Below are 27,104 nucleotides of genomic sequence, written 5' to 3'. Positions count from 1 at the left end.
CTGAAAGTAGTTTGTGTTTTAAGGGCCTTGTTTGTAATATTATTATGCTAGGCCTGAAAATGTGTAATGCACTGTGCCCTCTAGGGGCTAAATAAATGGTCACACTGCATTACGTTCTGCCAATTTGTTTTCATGTGGTTATGCTCTCTAGGGGGTGACTACATGGTAACCTGACCATGTTTCTTACAAATGTTATTTTTATAATAGTGCCCTCAAGGGGCTGTTCTGAGCATTACAGTCAAGATACTACAATGTTCGCTGCACTCTGAAACTCACCACATAATGCTTTGCGGGGCATTCCATTTACAAAACATTTTTGCCCATAACTCACCGAACGACCTGCTCTTTCTGTCTAGGTCATCATGGGTCCCCACACTGGGTTGGGGTGGGGGATTCCAAAACAATAATATAAAAAATAAGATAAATAATGGCAACATTTATAATTTTTGCTGCAGATAAAGGAAGAAGGTAAAAGGAAGTGTTTTAGTTATTTGCAGGGCCACTGAAATTATGTGGCAGAGGGGACCAAATTATGTGGCAGGGTTGACCAATTTATGTGGCAAGAAAAGTCCAGTTATGCATTTACAATGCCAATAGCTCTAACTCAAGCAAATGCGAGACATATTGCATTGCAAATGCTTGTTACTAGTTTCATCCAACAAGTAGGGTGAAGTATTTCACAGTGCTAAAAGTACTTCACCAGAGAAGTAGCAAATCCACGTAGAGGCATCAGCAATCTGTGTTTATTTCTTTGTGGCGCACCCTACGCCATTTGATTGTAGTGCTGCACTATGGAGAGAGGACGGCAAGTCACGTACGACTTAAAAAGGCAGGTGATTACAGGGGTTTGATATTATGCTTTCTGGGGAACAGAATAACACAACATGTTGCCATGTGACTGAAGTTACAACAGTCACTTCTTCGGAGGCAGTTCTCATTTTAAGACCAGTGATAGGGAAGAAGGTGTTAAAACTGTTACTTTAGTAATAACACTTAGTAATTCACATTCATCCGACTGCAGCAGTTTTTAAATACTCAACTGTATATTTTATAGTCCTATCTTGGAAGCTGGTTGTGTTAGGGCTCCTGAGCACATGGACTGTCCCTGATGAAAGCACCAATGGCTCTTGGGAGAGCAAGTAACAGATCACTAGCTCCAGTTATAGTTGGCACAAATGATCCCTAGCTCCAATCATAGTTGGCACATCAGATCACTGGCCTCAATCATAGCTGGCAAAACAGATCACTAGCTCCAATCACAGTTGGCACGACTGATCACTAACTCCAATCATAGTTGGTGGAACACATCACTAGCTCCAATCATAGTTGGTGCAACAGATATCTAGCTCCAATCATAGTTGGTGCAACAGATCACTTGCTCCAATCACTGTTAATGCCCTCTGTCTGCCTCTGACAAATCAACAAGACTCTTTACAAGCAGCAAAGCCCTGAGAATTGTTAGATTCCCCATGAAATGCAGTGCATGAGCTAAGCAGCCCCAAATCACATTTGACAATACACATGACTGCTAGTGTTTGTATTGTGAGAAGAGGGTTTAGTATTACAAATATGTGATTTTTATACCACGGTTGCTTTCACTGGCTCTTTTCATTGTTTGAAGTACAGTGCTTAACACAAAAACATCAGATTTCCTTCCAATGTGGCTGCTCTATGTCCTCCTGGCCACTTATGCACCCAGGGCGCAGTTCCTGACCTGCAGAGAAAGGTTCTTCAATGGTCATGAATTGATTGTAGGTGTGGGTATTGGTTTTAGTATTTCTGTAGTTCAAACCTAGATGCAGTATAACATACTGCTATATAAATTAGTGGGATGAGAATAGGAACTGTGCCCTCAGTGAGGGGAACAGATGAGATTGTGTACCATAATGAGACACGGAAGGGTGGAGAGTTATGTAGATTACCTTTAGGTCGGAAGAAAAGGAAGGTTCTCTTTGAGGATCAATGAGATGGTTGAATAACGCCCCCTGCCTTTCCATTGGTCTCACTGCTGCACAGTTGTTTATATTCCACTCCATTTTCCTAAAGCTGCTCCTCACTATTGCCTTTTAGACTTTATCCATTATAGGAGCAGAGCTGAAAATGGTTTTGAATGGATATTCCCAAATGATAATTGGCAGGTTTTTAAACATGCACAATACTTATACTGGATAATGTATATCCTCACACGCACGAACCCTTGAGGATCTCATTGTTGTTAGGATTGTCCTAGAAGAGAGATCATCCCAAGGTCCGTACATGCAGAACACTGCCTGACATGGCTAGTGATGGTCCGACAGAGAGTGTCATTAGCAAAAGTGAAACTGGTCAACTTTAGATAGAGGATAATTATGGTGACAATGGCATCCTTCAAAGTGCGTCAAAAATTGTAATGAATATGAGAAACAACTTTTTCAGGAGAGGCAATTGCATACAATATAATGGGATTCTAGCTCTATCTGGTAGCTAGTGACAGCTAAAATGGGAAAGGAAACTTAGCGACCTTCCCCGCTTATCTCAGAAGAGAAGTAGGTTGTATGTAATAATAGTCTTCACTTTTTGCAACGGTGAAATTAAAACAGCAGGATATCTCCTTTGTCTACCACCAGCCTCTCATATACGTTAAGAATATATTCATTACATTGGAAGGAAAAAGTGTGATCAGTCCAGAAACGTTCACAAATAAAATCCTAACATTTGATACCTATTAGTGGTCAAGGTTCGTATTAAGGGCCCTTGATTTTGTTTGTGATTTGGCTGTTTGACCACATGTCTAGCATTTTACTTATCTTGGGAATAGTTCTACACTATCAGCATGTTTATCTGAGGTGGTGATTGGCACTCAGGGAGCAAATGCTGCTGTTCTTGCTGCAATGTATAGCTCCAACATGGACAGAGAGCTGGGCATGGGGCAGTTAAGAGGGCACATGGGGCCCACAAAATGTTCCTAGGGTCTCTAGGGCCTAGACGTGTTTCCTCACTTTGTCCCTGGGCATGATCCTGGCAAGGGAGAGCTATGGGGAATAACAGGCACTCCGGGCTCCTTGCTTCTCTTCAGGCTGCCCTCTCTGTGTATCATATTACCCTACCAGCCTTCCCTCACCCCTTCTGGCTTGAACTGACAGTTCAGCAAAAGGAGACACATTGGGGTAAGGTGCACCTGAATACAGAAGGAATGGCCAAACTCCTTTTCACCCAACACTGAAATCACAGAAATTAACGTAACCAGAATGTGTTGTGAGACACAGAGCAAATGGAGAATGGAGTTTCTTTGAACCAAGTATAAAAGTATTTAATAAGTGCACCACATTCTCAAACGTACCAGATGACAGACTTTCAATAGCCCCCACCACACAGTGGCCCTCAGCTCCCCAGAAAGAAGATGACCACATGTAAAAAGAACAAGCTTAAGTCTCAAAATAGAGATTTAGAAAAGAGAAAATAATTAATCAGCTTCATTCCAAAAACTTTGCTTGCTGGCCCCTGCGTAAGTATTAATCTCTTGCCTCTCAAAAGAGCTGAACCAAGGTACAATTTTTATCCTTTCACATGGTCCCATTTCAAGAATGAATGAATGAATGCATGAATTGGCATTTGTATAGAGCAAACAACTGCTTCCAATGAAACATCTCAGCTCTAACCAGAAGACAACGGTCAACCATATCCTACATTAAAGAGGAATTGCCTGAATTTGCGGTTTTGAACGAGACGTCCTGGTCAAACTTGATCCCTAAATTTTGCACCGCTGTGGAGGGGACCAGAGGTTCCCTGAGATCAGTTGGACACTATTTCAGTAAATCAAGTGTGGAGTAGCTTCCAAAGAAAAGTAGCTCTGACTTATCAGCATTTAGGTTTAAACAGCTCGATTTCATCCAGTTTGCCAGGTCAGAGAGACAAAACCTTGAAACCTGTCTACTAGGGAATCATTAATCTGGTGAAAACAAAAACATTAACTGGATATCATAAGCACGAGACACAATATTGAAACCCTAGCATTCCACCAGCTTGGCTAAAGGAGTCATATAAATGTTGAAAATGGTGGGACTGAGGGCTGAACTTTGGGGCACACCATACCTCAGCTCTTTGTGGTTTGATGTATAAGGGGGAGATGGACGGCTTAAACACAGTCCATTAGAATGAACTTAAGCCATTGTCTAGCTCTGTTAACAACTCCTGCTGCCTCAAGACGCTTCAACAAGATAGTGTGGGAAATAGTATCAAAAGCCGCCGAAAGATCTGAAGGATCACAAGAGCTTTCTTCCTCTGGTCTAAATTCAATTTTATAAAGTCTGAGACCTCTAATAGTACCACCTCAGTAATAACCCCATTGTGGAAGCTAGATTGAGTCACATGCAAGCTGTTATATCTCTCTTTAAACTTCACCGATTTCCCAAGCATTTTCCCTCATGAGAGACTGGCCTAAAATTACTCAAGATGGAAGAATCAGTATTCAGTAGAACATGTTAAATAGCAATGAACATAGTTCACTGCATCCTTACATGCAGGGACAATAACTGCTCTCTTCTATTTTATGGACAGGTGTACAAACATCAAATCCATTTCAGTTTCCCTGCTCTGAGAGCCAAGAACATCAGGTTTACGAATCATTGTGAATAAGATATAATAAATGATCTTTGTATAGTCCATTTTCAATCTATAACTGGAAAATTGTTATTCATTGTTGTGCTCTGTAGGTACAATCCAGTGATAATCAAAAAGGTGTATACCTGATTGATAAAGTTTTATTTACCTTTTTAAGATATGTTATTCCTCAAACTGGTTGAGTGATTTCAATTCAAGACACTGAAATCTACTGTGATCTGTAGGTCACAACTTCAGTTGTGGGAAAGCCAATTCAACAATTTCTATCTTTCCAAAATGAACACAGTTGATGCCATGATAGTAACAGCTGTTAAATACAAAGGCTGCGAATGGGTACCAGGTCCCCTGGGTAGCTGAATAACACTGGTCTCTCCTTATAGCCTTCGTGGAAGATGCCACAGATCCAGTGGGTTCAACTAATGCTTCATTAACAGATAGCTTTGGGATTTTCTGATGTGCTCCTAATTGCAGTTAAACTGCCGAGCTAGATAACCTACTAACACCCACAGACAACTTAGAACAGAACACCACATGAGGAAAGATTCTAAGATGACAAATATTGCCGATATGGTGCAAACCCTACACTACAAAGGAGCGGGAAATTGCATTTGTAGCTGAATAGAAATTACATATAGAGACCTTTTCAATGAGACCAAGTCTCGGCTCATTGGGCTATGCATCAAAAAAAGCAGCCTCTACTTCTGCCTGTTCCTCATTTGTGCTATTTAATGAATCAGTAAATGAATTAACACTTTTAGTGTATTACTGGTCTTTAGGAGGGGGCTCATTTAACAAGGATTTTTAGGTCAGGTCCAGGGACAGGTTTAGCAGTCCAGCCAGCCTCATGTTTTCCAATAAAATAATATGAAAACATATACCTGCAAGGGTTTTTGTTCAGCCCTCTTCATCATTGATCTGTTTCAGTGCCATTCACATTTTGCATCTCCCCAGTGCTGCATGCAGCATTGGGCAATAGGTCAGCCATCTTCAGCCACTGATTCTCTTTACTGTGAAAGGCATTTGCCTGTGCATATGTGCACATCCCATTAAAAACGAATCCCCTTCAGTTACCGGACAAGTGGGCAAGCTCTGCTATCATTTCTGTTTTCATTTAAATTTTTTTCTTTTTTTTAAAAACTTTTTTTGCTTATTTTCTTTGCAAGCATCCATACCAATGGGCGTTGGAGTTTTTCTTTAAATCGTTTAATGCCTAATAAATATGTGTAGTAGTAATATAAATATATACATAAATAAATAAGTAAATTAAAAAATCTAAAGCTCATCAAGGCCAGAACTTCTGGCTTTGCAATACTTGTTTTTTAGTTCAAGCCAAAAACTTACCGTGATTAAGAACACTTTCCTCAAGCAACACCTGCCACATGCCAACAGCCTGGGTTCGAGAATGGACACAGGAGCTCTGCTGCATCATCCAGTCAACCAATTCAGTGCCAACACAGCACTGCCTGTCAGAAAGAAAAAGATGCTATATATTTATTTGATTTATAGTGTGCTCAAGCATAAGTGCTTTAGATAGTAGTTTAAAGTCATAAAAAAGTGCACATAAAAAGGGAGAAGTACATTGGTGGTACAATAGCCGGAAAACATAAAAGGACGCTATGGATAACAGGTGGTTTGTAGGGTGCTTTAATGGTGGAAAATGTAGATGAGAAACAGACAAATTCCAGTACTTGGGGACATACAGGCTTAAAAAAGTGGAAGTTGGAAGAGACAAAAGAGGGGCAGGTATGTGCTACTACAATTTGGGAGGCAAAGCAAAGCAGTCAAGGAGCAGAGGGAGCATATAATGGAAAAAGGCAAAAGGATTTGGTGGGAGTAGACCATTAATGTATTCGGAGACAAGGCATACACGACAAAACTGAACGCAGAAACAAAGAGGGAGCCAGTAATGTGAGATGCGATTTGATAGCAGCAGGGGGGTTTAAAGAGTAGGTGGATGGAAAAATAACAGCCACTTTAGCAAGCAGGTCCTACTCCTTGAACACTTAAAAAAACACAAAAAAACATTTTGGACTTTTACTGAAACACAGACCAATATTTCCATTTTAAAATGGAAGAAATGTGTCAATTCAATTTTTTTATGGAAACAGCAAACAATAGTGTGACATTACGTTACTCTGTGTTTTGCCCAGGCGCAAATGCCATTTGCTCCATTCTGCTTTATACAAGAAGTAACCGTGTTGAGGGTGAATTGCATCTTATGAGAATCATACGAGAGAAGGAGGAATTAAATTGGAGATTGGTGCAAAAGAGATATGGGGTGAGGGACTGAAAAGAACAGGCACTAACTTTTGTTATCATATTGCATAATTTTTCTGTGTGGGGATCTCTGTTTGTTGTACGTGCATACATTTTAAGCCTCTAGTTAACAAAAAATATAGTCTCAGATCAGTGCTAAGGGTTTTCTCAATATCCTCTGCTCTTAAAGCAATGATTTAATTAATGAGCAGGAAGCTGGGCTCTCATATTGGGAGGGCAGCTTGGTCTATTTATCCCAGGCTCCAAGCCTTTTCACGCCCCCCTCCCCTGTTGCATGTTTTACATAATAAATCAGAAGGTCTGTCCTGGTCTATCTTAATGCAGTTATCACGGCAGGACCATAAGGGAAGCCAAATATTGCGTTTCCACTTCCCTAAAGTACCTGTCTTCTTTAAATATGAGCTGCTTCTTGGAGCACAAACCTAAGAGGGGGAAGACCAAGGATTTGGTCGCGGTCCCCTCCAATGCTTCTGACAAGTTTGGAGGAAAGCAGTGTTTATGAGCAAAACACACTAAATGCAATACTTTATTTGACAGCGCATTCATTTAATTGTAGCCACCCATACAAGTACTTGTCCTTGCAGCAACTACAAGTCAATTGAGGCCAACTGAAGATTCGAAGGTCAAATGAAAGTGCTATCTTTGTGATGCAACACATATATGTATCACTGCTGGACTAATGCTACTGCCATGTTGTCTGCTGTTAGAAATGGGGTCTTTGGTTGGCAGTCAGATTACCCTCTGTCCAAGCAACGACCCTCACTCTAGTCAGGGTAAGTCACACACAATCCAAATTATCCTGTGCCCACCCTCTGGTAGCTTGGCACTGACCAGTCAGACTTAACTTAGAAGGCAATGTGTAACGTATTTGTGCAATAAATCATACAATACCACAATATAACACTACACAAATACACCACACAGTGTTTAGAAAAATATATAATATTTATCTGGAAAATGCAGGTCAAAACGATTAAAGATTAAATAAGCAAATGAAGTGATATCACTGGAAGTGATATCAAGTGTCTTTAGAGTTAAAATATTACTGTAAAAGATATAAAAAGTGTCTTGAGTTCTCCTAGAAACAACAAGTGTCTCTTGCAGGGCAAAGTACCTGGTTTGCATTGAAAAATCCTCGCAAGGGACCGCAGAGGAGGAGATGTGAGGAAAACGGCGAGTGTGCGTCGGTTTCACCCCTTCGCACACGGACTTGCGTCGTTATTTTCCACGTGGGGAAGACACTTTGTCGATTTCCAGTGCGCGTGCTTGGATCCTCTTCGGTTTGCGGGGTTTTCAGACGCCCCGGGTATGATGCGTGGAATCCTGGGCTGGCGGAGCGAAGTCACAGCGGCTGTGTCGATTCTGGTAGGCGGTGCGTGGAATTTTCTTCCGTACGGCAGGCGCTGCGTCGATTGCTCTCAGGAAGTCGGGCGTCGTCGTTCTGAGTCGGCTTTCGTCGATCCAGTTGGGAAGTGTGTTGAAGTTCCGGTAGCGTCGCTGGCACTGTGTCAATCTTCTGTCGCGAAGTCAGGCTGCGTCGTTCCGGACTCGGCGTGCGGTGAATTTTTCACCGCGAGCAGCCTGTGCTTCGTTCTTGGCAGGCGGTGTGTTGAATTTTCGCCGCACGGGGATTTCAGCTGCAGGAGAGAAGTCTTTTTGGTCCTGAGACTTCAGGGAACAGGAGGCAAGCTCTATCCAAGCCCTTGGAGAGCACTTCTGCAGCAAAGCAAGAGAGCAGCAAGACAGCAGGGCAACACCAAGGCAGCAGTCCTCTTCAGAAAGCAGTCAGGTGAGTCCTTTAGGCAGCCAGGCAGTATTTCTTGTCAGGGTGCAGGTTCTGGTTCAGGTTTCTTCTCCAGGAAGTGTCTGAGGTGGTAGGGCAGTGGCCCTATTTTTATACCCAAATGTGCCTTTGAAGTAGGGGAGACTTCGAAGAGTGGCTTAGAAGTGCACCAGGTCCCCTTTCAGTTTAATCCTGTCTGCCAGGGTCCCAATAGGGGGTGTGGCAGTCCTTTGTGTGAGAGCAGGCCCTCCAGCCTCTCAGCCCAGGAAGACCCATTCAAAGTGCAGATGTATGCAAGCGAGGCTGAGTATCCTGTGTTTGGGGTGTGTCTGAATGAATGCACAAGGAGCTGTCAACTAAACCCAGCCAGACGTGGATTGTAAGGCACAGAAAGATTTAAGTGCAGAGAAATGCTCACTTTCTAAAAGTGGCATTTCTAAAATAGTAATATTAAATCCAACTTCAACAGTCATCAGGATTTTGTATTACCATTCTGGCCATACTAAATATGGCCTTCCTACTCATTTCAGATCAGCAGCTACCATTCAAACAATGTATGGGGTTACCTAGGGCACACCTTGGGGGAGTTTTAGGCTTGGCAAGCACTTTTAAATGCCAAGTCGAATTGGCAGTGAAACTGCACACACAGACCTTGCAATGGCAGGCCTGAGACAAGGTTAAGGGGCTACTGAAGTGGGTTGCACAACCAGTGCTGCAGGCCCACTAGTAGCTTTTAATCTACAGGCCCTGGGCACATATAGTGCACTCTACTAGGGACTTATAAGTGAATTAAATAGCCCAGCTGGGTGTGATCCAATGTTACCATGTTTAAAGGGAGAGAGCATATGCACTTTAGCACTGGTTAGCAGTGGTAAAGTGTGCAGAGTCTAAAAACCAGCAAAAACAGTATCTCAAAAGTGGAGGGAGGCATGCAAAACGTTAGGGGTGACTACCCTAAGGCTGTCAGGTCTAACATCTGCCCTATCATTTAAAACATGGAGGAGAGCGTGGACAACTTTGAGTATAATAGTTTTAATTATGACCCTTAGAATGTTTGCCATATCTTTGATCATCAGTAGGACCAAAATTGGTATTGTCTATTTGTTTATTTACTGTCACTGCCCCAGTTCAAAACCTGGAAGTTATATCTGACTGTCACTTGAGACCCAAAATTAAAACATTAAATCAAGCAAACCTTCACCTCAAACTGCTAAAAAACAAGCCTTGTCAAATTCAGCTCACATGGTTTAATTAAGTGAATGTACATTTTTGGTTTCTAGTACTGACTCTGGTGTACGCTAGTGGAATATTTAAACTGAAAAAAAGTTCAGTTATCGACCTTGGAAAATTAATATGCCAGGTTCAGAAATAATGTGTATTGATTGGGGCTCCATCTCTTTGTCAGCAATGAGTATGTACCTCCTTGCCCTTTTGCGTGGCATGTTTAAGATCAATGCCATTATTTCTATGATTAAAGAATTGTTTGAGACTGGGTAAAGTCCTCATCAAATTAGAATTCATACTTAACTTATTTATAGCTAGGCGTTTAAATACAAGTAAACCTGAACATATTATGAAATGAACATGTATATTATGGACACATTGGGAAATAAATGTAACTGACTTGAATTCAGTTTTTTCCCAAATGTTCTTTTATCTACTGTGTTCAATATAGCACATCCTCCCTCCAGAACATATCAGTGCACTGGAGACATTACAATAACGCATAGAAAATGCTGAAACAAGTAAATGCAATAAATAATACATTAATACACCATGAAGAAAAAACATGAAGCATCACCGCAAAGCAAACGTATTCAAATGAGTAATCCGAATGGTGTACTTGCTGAAAAACGAATGTTTTAAAATATCTTGGGTAGTGTGAAAAAGGGGACCTAAAAGGTGACCATTGTTGCTGCAGGACGTTTTCCTCCGCCACCTAAGATCATAAGGAACCCCTTCTTGCCCATTTAGGCTTCGATGTGAATTGGCAGATACCAGAAGGGAAGGGGACATAATTAACAGTGCAGTATCTCTGCACCAAAGTCTGACCAGTATTAGCTTTTCTCCCCAAAATAGGGAAAAACTACTTGGATCGGGAATTACCCGGGGCTTTCCTAGCCAGTTGTTCACATCTCGCAAACAAAAAAATGCTGACATGTTTCTCCTGCTCTGAACAGGCAGAAAGAGAGACTGTGTGGACGGGGATGAGCGATTATCAGGTGTCCGGGACACGCTTGTTATTGTCCGAGGCACCACTGCCTGCTCCCCCTGGACTGCTGCAGGGGGCGTGTGTGGGGCCTGGAAGTGCTGCTGGCCGCAACGCCTGCTCTGCTGCACCAGACACAGGCCAGTACCTCCGTACCCGGAATTATCAGGTCCCGATTTTTCAATCCCCATAATTCCGGGCCAAAGAGATTTGTAGCTGCGACTTGGGTTATTTCACCCGGAGTTATCGCTCCAGACAAAATAACCGAACTTGAAAAGAGGGCCCTGGCGTACCATCAGGGGGTTGTTTGAGGGTGTTACACTCCTTTAATTAATATATTTTCTGCTAATTTGTTGAATACAGGTGCTTTCAGTGTCAATCGGGAGGTGTCTGTCGGATTTCAACTGGAATTTTAAATATGCACAGACAGAAATGTTTTGAGTCTTCAACGGTGTTGGTTATTTTACACAATACTGTGTTTTCTCTCCCTTACAACTCTGCATTCGTCTCCCTTTCCATTGCCACTTTAGCCCCTCTCCTGCGGCCTGCTCGTCCTATTAATGTATTTTAAAAGTATATGCCAGCGCCATTGTTGGAAAATTTGAAGCTCGCACGCCCCCCTTCAATTTTACTGACAGAGAGTCTGCCGGAGTGGTCACACCTGCGGCACTGCCCAAGGTTCCATGGCTGGACTCCCAAAGGAAGGGCACAAAAAGTGGGGGTTGGTCAGTGACTACGGTGCTCCCAATGTCAATGCAACTTGTAGTGAGAGCCGGGATGCACCCCCCCCTCCGCCTGAAGTGAAGTCCTGTCTACCATCATCGGGACTTGAGACTGCGGGAATAGGAATGGGTGAGGTGAAACTTCACCGTGGGTGAAATTCAGAAACTTTGTTTTTGCAAAGATTCTTAACTATGTTAGTGAAGGTTTACATGCATCCCAATGTTATTTTTTACTCTGCCTGTTCAGGATGCACAAAGCTACGTTACATGGCGGCTTGTGGCACTCCGGGCCCGGCACTGGATGGCGGGATGTGCGGGGCATGTGGGTCTGCGGCGTCTCATGCCATGAACAGATGTACACTGGGTAAGTGACATTTTCTATATATATGTATGTATGTGTATATGTTGTTTCTGTGCTTGGCATGTTCGTGGATCATTGCATGGCTCCTGGGTGGGTTGTTATATACTAGATATCTATGAATTCCTGCTCTCATCTTATCACACTTATCTACTCATCACTCTTATGTCATGTGTCTATCAAACTATCCTCCATTCTCACTCTGACTCATCCCAAATCCCTTCTACCACTTTCATCTCCTAAATATCTCTGCCTAAGCTCTTCCCTCCACTTCCACATCTAACTCACCAAACCTCACTGTACCTCTGTGACCTCCCACACAACCCTACTAAATTCTCCTGCATTCATCTCACCCTGCTACTATGCTCTCCCTAACCCTTCCACATACTCTTCCCCCTCCAACCCTCTTTACTCATCCCAAGCCTTTGGGTTGAGTAAATGAAGGATATGCTCCCAATTAACACTTCTGGATTTCTTTCCTCCTCCATCCCTCCATTACTCCAGTCAATCTAACTAACAAACTCTCATATCCGCGGCTCAAATTCACTCATAATAATACTAAAACTATACTCATTATTTAACGATACTAATCCATCACTAATTCTTGTTGGGTTCCGGAGTAGCGTGCTACTCATCGAAAAGCGCTTCAACGCCTCGTCAGGGGTAGTAAGCGCTATATAAATACGATTACAATACAATACAATACATGCACAAGGAAGCCCAGTTTTTATTTAACGAGATTTTCTAGTATATTAAGGAAAGAGCATCGCGGAGAGACTTAATTATAAGAGGGAACTAATCCACGCACGCCAGAAAATGTTCAAAGAAACGATGTAATACAGCTCATTTGCCACCTCTTGCAATCCGGGACAAAGCAATGCAGCTCTCTTTCCATTACTAAACAAAAAGTGCACATTTATTTTTATTAAATGCACATTTCTCCCAGTTAAGGCCCAAAACAGTCCACCTCTCTTTCGATTATTAATTAGAATGCTTCGCGTTCCTTTTTACTGACTGGTGAGTAAAGCAGTGCCGATTTCCTCCCGTTTCTCAGTTTTGAATAGGATGGTTCAGATCATCTCTTCTGATTATTTAACAGCGCACGTGTTTCCTAAATGCAATAATCCTGTGTACTGTGTCCCTGATTCAGGGTGAAACAGTGCACCTTCTTTTCAATCAATAAATAAAACTATGCAAGTTTCCTTCATTACACATTTCTAGAACTAAAAGGGGGTTTCTTTAGAGTCTACAAATTTTGTGGTAAATGCAGAGCTTAGGGAAGGAAACACATTCTGATGAATTAAAGGTCGAGTTGCACTTAATCCCTCATCGATTCAAGACACTGAAAAAGAGAACGATAGCCAGACTCAGCTTTGGTGCACTCTGCAAGTAAAGAGAATATAGTACTGTGCAGAGTGCATCCCTTTAGAATCGATCAGAACCACTCTGTGACCCAAGCCTGCAAAGTGCCTGATGATAATGCTGTCTAACCTCTGACGAGCCTTGGAGAGGAAGTTCCACGGTAGCAGCTACCCAGATGCATAATGACATAGTGAGAGCAAATGCTTTGTTAAAGATGCCAGGCCCCCAAACCCAAAATAAAAAGCCCTGCTCATGGAAAAGGACAAACACATTAATTTTTGACTGGGTGCCTTTTCCTCCACATGTCCAGGGATTCATTAGATACGAGGGGTAAAAAGCACCAACCTGGGGCATGTGACTAAGCAATGTGCCAATTGTGGAAATCACATGTGGAAGTTGAGTGTGGAGGTGGTGCTGTTGATACCAGTACAACCATAAAAAGACAGGTCAGCAGTCTGAATACAATGCAGCAGTGCAAAATCAAAGAGCTGCTGTGCCACAAGCTATGGTCCTTCTAGCCTGCCAACTGTGCAGGACATGGCTGGAAAAGTAATTCTAGGCCTTAATAAAAGGATCCTGTAAAGCCCCAACTTTCTAGGCTTCACCAGCTTTCCATTCAGAAGCCTATTATATTTCCATTTAAATGCCTTGACATCATTCATTGTGCTTTGTACTGAGTTAGGCCGACCTTTTTGCAAAACAAATTTAAGCAATAGCAGCTCTTCTGCATCTCGAGAACAAAACCTCCGCTTTCGTTTAAAGGTTCCATAACCCAGAAAAGTCCGGCTGGGGACAAAGAATCCGCTGTTTGTACAGCAAAACTCTGGACTGTTCTCATTGTCAAGCTTATGGAGGAAGTATCACATTCAAAATTTCGGAAATTGTTGATAGCGTGGCCATTCAAGCAATCTTCCCAACTCATTGATTCTCTTCTGTAGTTCTGCCCATGTTTTATGTATAATGATCGCTGGCCAGCGCTGAAATGTCACCCAGGGTTGATGTTTGCGCTTAACAAGTTATTTTTCCATCAATTTGTTCATTCTTTTCTTCTTTATCAGTACTGAGTTCGATTGTGAGTTAATTTCCATTGACAAGTTCAAGTCTAAGTTAAATATCATCTTGATCCATGCCACAAGCTCCACAATTTATATCTAAAGTTGTGAGTTCAGAGGAAGGAGACAAAGTAAATCCTAGATTGCCGAACCAATAATAGCACCTCATACCAGAGCATCCAACCAGTGAATTATACTGTAATATATATAATTGAAGCTCCCAATCATATCAATGTCAGATGAACAATATTTTGTAGTCAACACCACCATGTTACCTGCTGATCAGTATAGGGAAAGGTGCGGAAGACATTGTGACGCGAAGGGTTAATTAGCTTGAGCAGTGTAGATGAGTGTGATGCCTGTTGAAACCCCCCCAAACAACGTGGAAAAGTTCATGATATTATTTTCAAGCTTGTTTGTGTAGAAGACTCCGTCTCAACCTTGAGAACGAGAGTACAGGGAGAAGATGGAATGAAAACATAGGCTGGAGAAGGGCCGAGCAGCCAAGTGCTGATAACAGGGCTAGAAACTGCCAGAAAGAGATAGAATCCAAGCTTCGAGTTATTTAAGCACTGAAGTGTGGGTGAGGGATTTGAAGTTTGCAGATGGAGTTGTGAAAGCTGCCATGGCCCAGCGCTGCCTTCCTGTTTTGCTGACCGTGATGCTTGAGGGGGAGAGAGGTCCAAGCAGGTGGTAGAGGGCTTCCCAGCATTTTGTGGACTAAGTTAAGTTTCACACAGGGATGAAAGGCCTTTGTTTCTCTGCTCTTTTATTATGACTGATTATTTATACTTGCACTGTGTTTATAACCTGAAGTATTCAGCTCGTTTATATTTTGCTTTCTAAACCTCGTAGTGTGAACCTGCTACAGTAACTGAAACATGCATTTTGGTGTGCAGTAAATCAAAGCTTATCTGAAGTATTCAGTTTGTTTATATTTTGCCTCCTGAACATCGTAGTGAGAGCCTGCTGCAGTAATTGAAACGTGCATTTTGGTGTGCAGTAAATCAAAGCTTATCTGAAGTATTCAACTCATTTATATTCTGCTTCCTGAACATCGTAGTGTGATGCATTTTGGTATACAGTTAATCAAAACTTATATCGGTCAATTAACTCTTTGCTTAAATATATATGCATAGATGCTCTTTGTAGTGTACTTATATATAAATAGATGATTTTCATTGCTATTCTTATTCTACTATTGTTAATGTGCTAAATGCCTACATTTACCAGCAATTCTAGTAAAGCTAAATTGTATTTATAACTGGCGTGTGGTCCTTCATTGAGCGTCCTTATTGACTTATACCGAACAGGTGTCAACCAGTCACCTGGATAAGACACCTGCTGATGATGCAACTACATGCATGTTAGATATAATCTGTCTCTTGGTTGGGTGTAAACATCCTAAAACTTAATTAGCTAATTCCATCTCTGTCTCAATTACGGATGATGAAGGATTGACCTCTCCTATAAGAATTGCTAAACCATCTGCATATGCCAATATTTTAGCTGTAATTCTACTTACTACCAAAGACTTAATATCATTAGCTCTGTTTAAGTTATGTGAACCTGCTTCCGGGTGGGGTGGGGGAGACGGCAAATAGCTAAGGTGAGCTAGGACACCCGTGGTGTCTAACATGGCCAAACATCACTGCTGCAGAGGTCTCACACATCAATACAATCTAGGCAACGGGTGAGTGGCACAGTGCCTATACCAATTTTAATACTCACAGGGAAGAGGAGAGAGGAAAAATCATCAATGGCCCTCCCATTTGTAATCACAAAGCACTAAAAGATTGATGAAACAACAATAGTTTCCCTCCCCCAGCGTGATCCCATGTTTTTTAGTATACTGGCCTCACCCAAAGTGGCATGCTACATCATAGGGTGAGCGAAACACCAACGGCATCATATTAAGTACAGCGGTGGACCATTGATGTAAAGACTCCAAGTATATACATCGGTATCAGAACTAGTTAGAACTGCCTAGAAAGGATACCCAATCTGGTTGATTTATTTATGGGCTCCTTCTGGTAGGACTTAAATCACAGTATTGTTGATTTCTAGTCACCTGTTACCCTAGCATTAAAATGTCAACATGTTTTGGCTACTGGTTGAATGCCCTATTGGGTCGACGACCTTCTTCAGGACTAAAGATCCCTATTCCCTCTGTTACAATGCCAGTAGTCACTGTCATCACAAATTGTGAATCACCCAAATAATGAAAAATTGCTATATTTGTACTCAAGAGTGATACTGTAGATTCTTCTTTTGTTGAATCAAAAAACATAAAAATAAAAATAAAAGGTTGATGGAAAACATAGGATTGACACATAAGAATAATACTGCTTTTTCAGGGTTAGTCTCAGTAATATCAAGAAGTGCAACACACATGAAGCAAAGCACGCAACTGGTAAAAGCAAACCATGTAATGGTAGTGAGTCATAGTGAGATAGATACTAATAGTAGAACGTCAGAACAGTTGGTCTTACCTAGTTATTAGGTTAATTGTTCTTAACCCAAGGCAAGCAAGGAGGCATCACCCTGTAGCCATACACTATATGAGAATGAACACAATGGGTTAGCTCCCTAAGAACAGTGGATAGTGTAGTATGAATAGGTCTACATCAACATCATAAATAACCAACTTAGTGTGTTTATTTAAAGATATATCAACAAAAGGGGAGACAGATAAAATATCTCCCAAGTAAGAGATAGGGTAAAGCGACAGCTCCTCTCTTTTTATTGGAGACTTGCTCTTACTGTGACCATTTATGGGTACCACCACAGATATAATAAATGCATCAATTTAGAAATACTAGCACGCTTCCTCATCTTTCAATGCAGTGTCTTATTATAGTATAGAAATTGGGATCTTAATGACAACCAAACAAGAGAATGCCACGCTGTTAACAGCGTGTTTTGTCAAGGGTGTGATGTTGCCAAACACGCTGTGTCTTTTCCTCCTTCGATACTTTATTCCTCTGAGCTGTTTCTAAAATTGTCATGACTTTGACACCAAGCGAGCTCTTTATGGTGGTTTTGGTGTCTGGTAGTCCACGTCTTAGTCTGACAAAGGTATAGGAGACCTCTTTTGGTAGCCACTTTGCTACCAAAACAAGAGAATGCCAGGCTGGAAGGTGCCCTCCATAAGGATCCTCAGGGAGGAAAAATCCAGAAGGCAAAAAACATCTAAGAGATGGTGAAGCTCTCAAAGTTGGTATCAAGGCACCAGGTAGAGCAGGACTACAGGACTGGGGAAATGGAAACTAAAGTAGGAAATGATAAAGGAGATGGGCCAAAAAGATAAAGCCTGGAGCTGGATCTGCTGCAAGGCTGAATCCAGGAGCAAGAGAATTCAACAAAGACACTTGAAGTGCTGCAACGCAATGGAGGTCTGGGAAACTCTCCCTTAAATAGACACCAAACAGGAAAAGGAAACAGAAGTGTACAGATAACACAGAAGTACAAATAGTGTTGCCATCTTGGATTGGGATGTTACATATCCTTTCAGAATCCCTCTGGGAAGGACACCGTCCAGCAAAAAGGCCTCATGTGAACTGCCTGTTCTCTCCAGGGCCCAGGACATTCCCACCAAGGCATGCACTGGTGGACCAAGTAAGGCAAGGGAAGGGAGGTGCTGGCCTATTGGTGCTGTCAGAAAGCTTCCGTTGCTCGTGCCACAGAGAGGCAAAGCGTCCCGCTCATCTAAGGCAATCGGGCGGGGCACGAGCAGTGCAATAAAAATTGTCCTTGGTCGTGACCCCATATGGAGCACATTTCGGGTCTGACACCAGTTCATAACATCAAGTCTGACATGACATGCACTGATTGGTTCTCCCGAACCCAAGAGCAACTAGAACCTGCTGAAACCATTTCTCTTATGTTGATGTCAGTGTGTAACAAGGTGTTGCGTATTACTCTCATAGATCACGTCCACCTGTCATTCCCCGAACACTAGACTGCACCTTGGGGAAAATATTAACACATTAATGCCAAAGACCAAACCAATACATTCAAACAATAGTGGTATTGTTTGACATGTTTAAGAAAATGCATCTAGTATGTTAAAGAGAAGAATTAGCATTTCTTAAAACAGGGCTCATTAAGATGAGAGAGGCATGTACCTCTAGACAGTGATAATACTCAGCCCTGTATTAGCTCTTCCAGGTCATACATTGTTATTCTCTGCCTTCTGGATGACTGACATTTCCCATGTCGCAGACTGATGCCTCTGTAGCTCAGACCCTGGCACGTTACGCTTTTTTGAATCACATCCTTCTCTTTGAATTTGTAGATACTTGTTTCCACTATTCCTACAATAATAAACAGAGTTGTTGTTTTTCACATTCCAGGTTTGCCATCCTTCAATCTATCAATCAATCAGGATTTAAAAAGCATAGCTAATCACCCGATAGGGTATCCAGGTGCTTGCAGGTCCTAGAGACTTAGTTGAACAGCCGGCTCTTGAGGCGGAATCCCAGAAGTGAGGTGTTGGTCCAGAGTCTCAGGGGGAGGCTGCTCCAGGTCTTTGCTGCAATGTAGGAGGAAGAGTGTCCTCCACTTTTGCTTTGGTAGATGCAGGGAGAATGGGCAAGAGAAAGGAAGGTGAAGTATAGACTTCTTGATAGTTGGTGATAGTTCAGTTGGTGGTTAATGTAGGCGGGTCCTTGGTTGTGTAAAGCCTTGTGTAAATGGGTCAACAGCTGGAATTGTCATCTCTTCTGTATGGGGAGCCAGTGGAGTTGCCTGAGATGGGGTGTGATGTAAGTTTGTAAAGGAAGGCTGAGGATGAGCCTGGCTGCAGTGTTATGTATGGTCTGAAGTCTCTGTAGGCAGTGAATGGTGTTTCCTATGTGGACGGCGTTGCCATAACCCAGTAAGCTGGTGATGAGAGCCTGTGTCATGGCGTGTCTCGTGTGTTGGGGTAGCCACTTGATGATCTTATGTAGCTTGAGCAGAGCGAGGAAGCAGGCAGAGGAGATGGCACTGATTTGTGATTTCATGGTGAGCTTGTTGTCAATGATGATTCCAAGGCTTCTGGCATGGTTGGAGGGCGTGGGTGCGGGTCCTAGGTCTGATGGCCACCAGAAGTTGTTCCATGTGTTGCGGGAGCTCAGTACTTCCATCTTGTCTTTGTTTAGCTGCAGGCAGGTGTTCTTCATCCAGTTGGCGATGCTTGTCATGCGTCTGTGGAAGCTAGTTCTGGTGGTGGTGGGGTAGTCAGTGAATGAGAGGATGAGTTAAGGGTGTTGTCTGTGTACAAAATTATGTTGAGACCGTGGGATCAGACTATGTTCACCAGCGGGGTCATATGTGCATTGAAGGGCGTGGGGCTGAGGGATGAGTCTTGGGGGACACTGCAGGCGATCACCTTGGGTTCGGAGATGAAAGATGGGAAATGGATCCTCTGGGCTCTTCCGGTGAGGAAGGTGGTGATCCATCTGAGTGCGTCCCCTTGGATGCCAATGTGGTGGAGTCTTTTGATCAGTGTGTGGTAGGAAACAGCAACAAAGGATGCTCAGAGGTCAAGGAGGATCAGAGCTGCTGTTTCTCCTCAGTCAATGAGGGTTTGAATGTCATTGGTGGCTCCAATCAGGGCATTTTCAGTGCTGTGATTGCTGCAGACGATAGATTGTGAGGCGTTGAGTAGCTGGTTCTGCTCCAAGTGTGTCATGAGTTGCTTTTTGATGATCGTTTCCAGCACCTTTGCTAGGAATGAGAGCATTGGAACTGGCTGATAGTTTTTGAGTTCACTGGGGTTGGTGGAGGGTTTTTGAGCCGTGGTCTGGTGCTGGCGAGTTTCCAGGTGTCGGGAAATGTTGCAGTGGTGATAGAGATTTTGAGTTTCCAAGGTTGAAGATGTGTTGTGGACATGGATCTGTGGGAGCTCCCGAGTGGATAGATTTTGTGGTGGACGTGGTGTCCTGGGTAAAGAGGAGGCTCCAGGTGGTTAGTCTGTGTTTCTTGTCGGTCACAGTGGTGGCATATCCGTCGCGGAAGTCCATAGGTGTTGGTTGGGGTTCGAAGTTTCTGTACATGGTTGCGATCTTGTTGTGGATGAAGTCGGCAAGGCTGTTGCACCGCTCCTGTGAGGGTGTGATGTTGTTCTCGCTGGCAGGCGGATTGGAGAATTCCTTAACAATGTTAAAAACATTTTTGGTGTTGTTAGCGTTGATTTCAATGTGTGCGACTAGGGCTGTCTTCTTTGTTGCCCTCAACAGGTGATGGTAGAGAATGAAGGAGGTCTTGAAGGCTGCCCTGTCGGAGGCGTCCTTATTGGCATGCCATCTCCTCTCCAACTGTTTGCTGTCTTGTCTGGATGTTTTGAGTTCTTGGGTGTACCAGCTGGCCTTTTTGTTGTTGTAGGATTTTCCCTTAATGTTGCTCGTGATTAGGACAATTGGTGAACCAGGCATTGAAGTTCTACACTCCCTGTTCAAGGTTGGTGGAAGTGGTGGGTTTGGTGGAGTTGATGGTGTTCATCCAGCAGGTCTCTGAGATTTTGTTCTACCTCTGGTGGCAGGTGCTCGTCGTCTTGGGGGGTGACAGTGTAGGGGCTGGAGATGCTGAAGTCGATGATGGAGTGATCGGATCATGTGAGTTCTGTGACGTGGCTGTATTTGATGTGGTTGCTGGAGATGGAAATGGGGTCCAGCTTGTGTCCTGCAGTGTGTGTAGGGTTGAGGATGATTTGAGTCAATCCAAGGTTGCTCATACTGTTGAGGAGGTTGCGATGTTGTTGTCATTAGGGTTGTCAATGTGGAAATTTAAATCACTGAGGAAGGGTGCTTCATACTTTAACCTACAACCTTTCCTTGCTGGACCCTACTTGCCGTCATAGAGGAATACACAGTCCCTTTTGCTTAATTACAATTTGGTTTATTTATTCATCCTTCTACAATACTCTCCTTTCATGTTCCCAATTTTTCACCGGCCTACTTTTGTAATCGTTATTCAAATTGTTCCCCTGGGATGTTGGCCCAATTCTGACACAAGGCATTTTTGTCTGTCTGCTTTTGTTTCTGGAGAGCCCTCTAAATTTACCCTTGTACTTTCCCGTTCATTGTGAACAGGACTCATTTTTAATTCTCCTTACTAATGGTGAAATTATGGACATTAGGATTCTGAATACTTTGGAGGCCCGGTGGATATCCCATTCTTCACTTTACATTAAAAGTGTGATTTTTATTGGAATCACCCCATCAACGTGATGTGTTTCAGCCATTCTGCATGTAAGTCGTTGCCTTCAATGCATTAGTCAATTGCGTATACTTTCCACTCGCTACTTAAGAGATCTTTAACCTTTTATTAGGGGCTAGTACTGAACACTAAGGGGGTTATTACAACTTTGGAGGTGGTGTTAATCCGTCCCAAAAGTGACGGTAAAGTGACGGATATACCACCAGCCGTATTACAAGTCCATTATATCCTATGGAACTCGTAATACGGATGGTGGTATATCCGTCACTTTACCGTCACTTTTGGGACGGATTAACACCTCCCCCAAAGTTGTAATAACCCCCTAAGACATCTACCCGCATCAGAATTCATTTCAGCATTCTTTGTGTTTCACTGCACATGCCCAGTTCCATCTTGTCTTTCACTCCTGGACTCTATGAATATTGCTGCAATTCCTATTATCTTTATTTCAGGTATTATTTACCACCTGTCCAAATAAATATGTACTCCTCCACCCTTTGACCATGCAGCACCATTATTCATAAACATATTTTGTACATATTTCATGCTCTCTGGATTTTATTATGTGCTTGATACCATTACTCTTAGTCTAGATCATGACCCGCTAAGTACTACTTGTGTTGAAATGCTATTGACACTGATTGAGTAACAAGAGCTGCTTGTGATTTTTTTCTTTTTCCTGCAGAATACATATCTTTAAAAAAAGACTCTGTGGATGAATATATACCATGTCACAGTATGTTCTTTCCTAGATCACGTTATTTGGGGTGGTTTCTTCATTTACAATGTGTGTTCACCTATTCCTGTTACACGAAGCACACATATTATCTTATATACTGAAGGTGTACTTAACATATGCCAACAATTGTTTTGCTATATAAAGAAGTTGTTTTGAGTTTACATAGTCCCCCATTTACTCTTATTGTATCTTTATGATCCTCCATCAAATGAATATTGTTGTAGTCTAGTTTGATCAACCAACGTTGTTTTTCTTTATTTTTGAAATAATAAGATTGGACACCGTTGTTGTTACCATGGGTACCCACATTAACTCATTGTTTATAGGTTGTTCCTGTAGTATGTTACCAGCTTTCAGAGTATAACAGTTGAATTCCTCTGATTAGCTCTCTCTTCTTTCCTCTCCTGCTCTTAAGCAGGCACCAGCTATTCCCAGCAGAGGCCCTGGTTCCTGGTACTCTGCTGAAGTGAGACCTGAGAAAACCAGGTGCAAAAGGCTTGACTGGGATGGGGCCAGACCAAATTCTTCTCAGACAAAGAAGTATGCAAAGCAGTGCTTAATACTTACTATAAAAATATCAAACTGGCCCAAAAAAACACATAATTAATCAAATTGAGGAAGCAGGGAACTCAGCTAAAGATTTTTTTTAAACACTCAATTAATTTATTAAACCATGAGCTTGTACTCAGGCCATCTCAGCATCACAAGTCCTATGTGATTCTCTGGCAGACTTTATCAAGGAGAAAATAAACACATTCTATACAAACTTTCCTACTATTTGTGGGCAACTAGAGGAGCCACACAATTACAGCTTGCTGCCTCCTAACATCACCTCCTACTTAGAGAGGTTTGAACCAGGCACCCGCGAGCATATTCAGGGACTGTTAGAACAAGTCAAATCGGTCTCTCCGCTAGATTTGTGCCCTCCCAGCATCATTGCTCGCTTATCAAACTCAAAGGCACCTTCCCTTACGGCCCTCTTTAATTTCTCTTTTGATTCAGCGAAAGCTCTGGCCTGGAAATCTGTGCATGTATATCCGATTTTAAAGAAACCAAATGCAGACACAGAAATCTTCTCTATCGTCCCATCTCGCTGCTTCCTCTTTTAGGAAAGAAATCCTGCAAAGCCTTATAAATAAACAGCTAACCACTTTATTTTGGAAAAGCATGGGATCCTCGATCCTTCACAATCTGGATTCAGAACATTTCACAGCACAGAGCCATTGCTGGTTGCATTTATGGATCCATCAGACTGTCTCATGATGCTGGCATTCCGGCTATGTTTGTGCTGTTGTATCACTGAACAGTTTTTGGTAGCAGTCTCTAATACTATACACATTTGCAGGCTGAATGATGTAACAACTATGGCAAAGTGCTACAATGGTTTATGGATTTTCTGGAAAACTGGACGCTACAGCACTCTTTGCACTCCTTTAAGTTGCGTACAATGCTTGTCAACAAGAGGGTGACACAGGGCTCCTCTTTGAGTCCCACACCATCTATGATGCCCCCCTGGCACAGACTGTGAAATCATGAGGCTTCAAGATAATATCCTATGCTGATACTCAGTTAGTCATCTCCTTTGCCCAGGACTTTGACGGTGTAAAACACAAATGTTTAGACTGCAGGAGAAAAATAGCGGACTGGATGATAAGCAACTGTCTGGAATTGAACAGTGATGAAACTGAGGCACTGCTGTTCCGTAAAGCTCAGTTGCTCTGGTCTGCAGACTGGTGGCCTCCAGAACTTAGTCTGGCCCCGATCTCAAGTCAGCTCAGCTTAAAGCTTGACCAGACTCTATCTTTGAAGGACCATGCTTCGACTATTTGCAGTACATGCTTTGCCAGCATGTGCCTGTTGAAGATACCATTCACTTGGCTTCTGTCATCCTTTAGGAAAAACCTTAGTACAAGCCTTAATTACTAGTTGCTTGGACTATGGAACGCCTTGCTTGTTGTGGCTAATGATATGCTGATTTTCAAACTTCAGGCTGTTCAGAATACAGCCGACCAACCAGAATGTAACCTTTCTTCAGGCTCTCCTTTGGCACCCATTCTAAGTGCCTTGTATTGGCTGCCAGTCAGGAATCATGCTGTCTTTAGGTTATGTTGTCTCCTCATAAGGTGTTGAACAGTAAAGAACCAATTTACCTGCACAGAACGCTAAGCCTTTACTAACCCTCCAGACTGCTTAGATCTAAGGACAAAGCTAAACTACAGATTCCCCGAATCCACACTTAAAGATTTCATACCTAGCCCCTTTCCATAAAACCAACTACCTCTTCAAATCCACTCATGCACTGAGCTGGACAAATGTAAAAACCTTCTGAAGATATGGCTGTTTTAAGTAGTCCGCCGCCCCGGAGTTAGTGAAGCGCCGAGATACATCTTTGTGTGTGAGTTTCCGCACTATATCAAGTGACAATATAATACAATACAGTAATTCTTCAGTATCTTTCATGTCTCATCCTGTATAATACTGCATGCAGATGCCAAATCAATGAATCAGCAATCGAACTTGGGAGACTTCTTATCAAATGCTGAGTTGCCAAAATTTGACAACAGTAGGCAATTAGACAGGGTGTTCTAACCAAAGCAAAATCCTGTTAGAATTATGGGAATACAGTAGTATGATTTGTTTCAACCCAGTCTTCTAGGGCTACAATCAATGCTGTGCCCTGGGGCATGGATGGCAACTGAGCTGTCTAGGATCTATGTTCAGTCTTTAGTGTATCAGTAAGCATACTGAACTATGGCACGATTTAGGAACAATTCCTGCCAAATACGATGCCCTTATGAGAGGCAAACACATTGAAGCTCGCCACCTAGGAACTGTTTAAAAGAAGCAGCAGTCCCCTCCTTTAAATATGTTGCTTTGGTAGACTTTACGGATTTTAATACAGCTATTATGTCCATGGGACTACGTAAATGAAATCCAAGGACCTCTCATTGTCTAAATCCATCATCCTTTCCTGAGGGCCAAAAAGGGTGCCACCCATTTATACTTACAGATAAGAGTGGCACTGTCTTTCCTAGCACACATTATTGTGCTGTCAGCAGCCATCTGCCAGAAGACACATAGACCGCTTCCTCTTAGATCTTTTTTCACCAGTTCCTGCTCTGAAAGTTTAATAGTCCAATTTCTGCCAACCATCATCTGCCAACACTACACTGGGAATTAGGCTGGGCACGGGATTCTCTGGGTCTACCAGAAACCTCTGATTGGAAAGAACCAAGCATGATCAACTTCATTCAAACAAAAAATCCCTGGCATGCACTCGAGTCACATTCTCTGCCGACTTCCTAGTAATTGTGGTGTTCTCTTGAATACTGGACAGAAATGCTTATTAAAAAACGTATCAGTAAGCTATACAGTTAGATTGGGCTCTCGAGACAAGAGGTGAGAAGGCAGTATGAGAAAGCCTCAGATAAGGTATACATTAACTATAGCTGGATCAGACATACAACATCAAACATCAAATAAGTACAATATGATGATTCTGGCCAAATTACAATTATGATATCATTTTGGTGCTGATGGCATTTTGCAAACCTGAGCTCCAAATGATTAGTACACTCCAGCAAAAAGTATACATTGATGTGTTGATGAGATATGTTGCCACACAGTTATTATAGCTGACCCGTCAGCAGCGGAGCAGGATGTCCTACATGAATACTGCTGATGTCCAAGGGATTTGGTATCACTATTTGGAGTGGTATCAAGCTTGTCCCTGCATAGTTAGGACAGACCTACAGTAGCAGGAGACAAACTAAAAGGACTAAAGTATGCTGTTTTACACAATAGAGGTAAAAAAAAATAAAAGGTTCCAAATACTAAATGGGGAAACGCGTAAAATAGATGACATTACTTGCAGTTTCTCATTTAGGAAACACAAATACATTCACATTAGCTCTCTTTGTTTTCGAAAATCACAAACATTGCATAAGCATGATATGCCATGCCTACATTTACTCGTACCTGTACGTTTTCAGGTGGTATTTCCGGTCTCTTATCATGTGAGGCGCTCGGGATATGATAGTATTCCGTAAAACCTTTCCTGCCCTGAGGATTCTTTCTGATGGAACCTTGGAAGGATGATGAGAAATAACAATTGGATACATTAAATTAGCCCATGCTCTTCTGTAACAGTATATGGCACTGATGCGTGAACAGCAAACACAACAGTTTCAAGGTACTGGTCTTAGACAGCTGTTCTCTGTAATGAGCTTCATAAAAACATATGTCTGAGGAACAGTTATGCTTGTTTGTGGTGGAATAGAGTTTCCCCTCCAATTGTGCCTTAGCCTGCCAACACACATTCATGAAATTCGCGCTGACCAGTGAACGTTAGCTGCATTTTAACATTCCATTACCTGGGTAATGGTTTTAGCAGGACGTAGCGGGATGTCGGGGTCAATGAGTGGTGTCTGGAAAATAAAATGTAAAATGGGACAAACAGAAAAAAAAATTATAACAGAACTTTAAAAAATGACTTGTACAAAATAAAAATTATTAGTCAAATAAAGTAAATGTTAAATTAAAAACAATGCAAAATAATTATTTTGTGATACATTTCAGTAAATATAATTGTAAGCTACTAAAAAAAATAAGTATAATTCTCAAACAAAGTTTTCTAGATGAACTAAAATGATTCAAAATAATTTGTGGACAAAAACGTTCTTGACTTTGTATTATAAAGTAAATAATCTGTACCTCAATAAATCAAAAGCTTAATTCTGGAAGCACCGCCGTCTTGAAAAGAATTACAAACTGTGGCGAATTGTGACATTTAATTAACAG

At 42.2% G+C, this 27,104-nt stretch overlaps 1 protein-coding gene across 4 annotated transcripts in view; it reads right to left on the bottom strand.

Moving 5' to 3' along the window:
- RAPGEF4 (Rap guanine nucleotide exchange factor 4) overlaps window positions 1-27,104 on the bottom strand; it is a 942,686-nt gene that overhangs the window by 327,036 nt on the left and 588,546 nt on the right. For 3 of the 4 annotated variants that reach the window (XM_069225351.1, XM_069225353.1, XM_069225354.1), the window contains 3 exons: window positions 26,678-26,731; window positions 26,283-26,389; window positions 5,941-6,062 (listed from right to left, as the gene is read on the bottom strand). In XM_069225351.1, the coding sequence (XP_069081452.1) occupies window positions 5,941-6,062; window positions 26,283-26,389; window positions 26,678-26,731 (283 nt within the window). The remainder of the gene's footprint in view (window positions 1-5,940; window positions 6,063-26,282; window positions 26,390-26,677; window positions 26,732-27,104) is intronic. The other variant, XM_069225352.1, reaches the window with a different exon arrangement.

This window comes from Pleurodeles waltl, chromosome 3_1 (genome assembly GCF_031143425.1).
Source record: "Pleurodeles waltl isolate 20211129_DDA chromosome 3_1, aPleWal1.hap1.20221129, whole genome shotgun sequence".
In the NCBI taxonomy this organism is placed as follows: Eukaryota; Metazoa; Chordata; class Amphibia; order Caudata; family Salamandridae; genus Pleurodeles; species Pleurodeles waltl.
The sequence above is the reverse complement of the archived record's forward strand: the minus strand, read 5'-3'. Positions and strand labels throughout refer to the sequence as shown.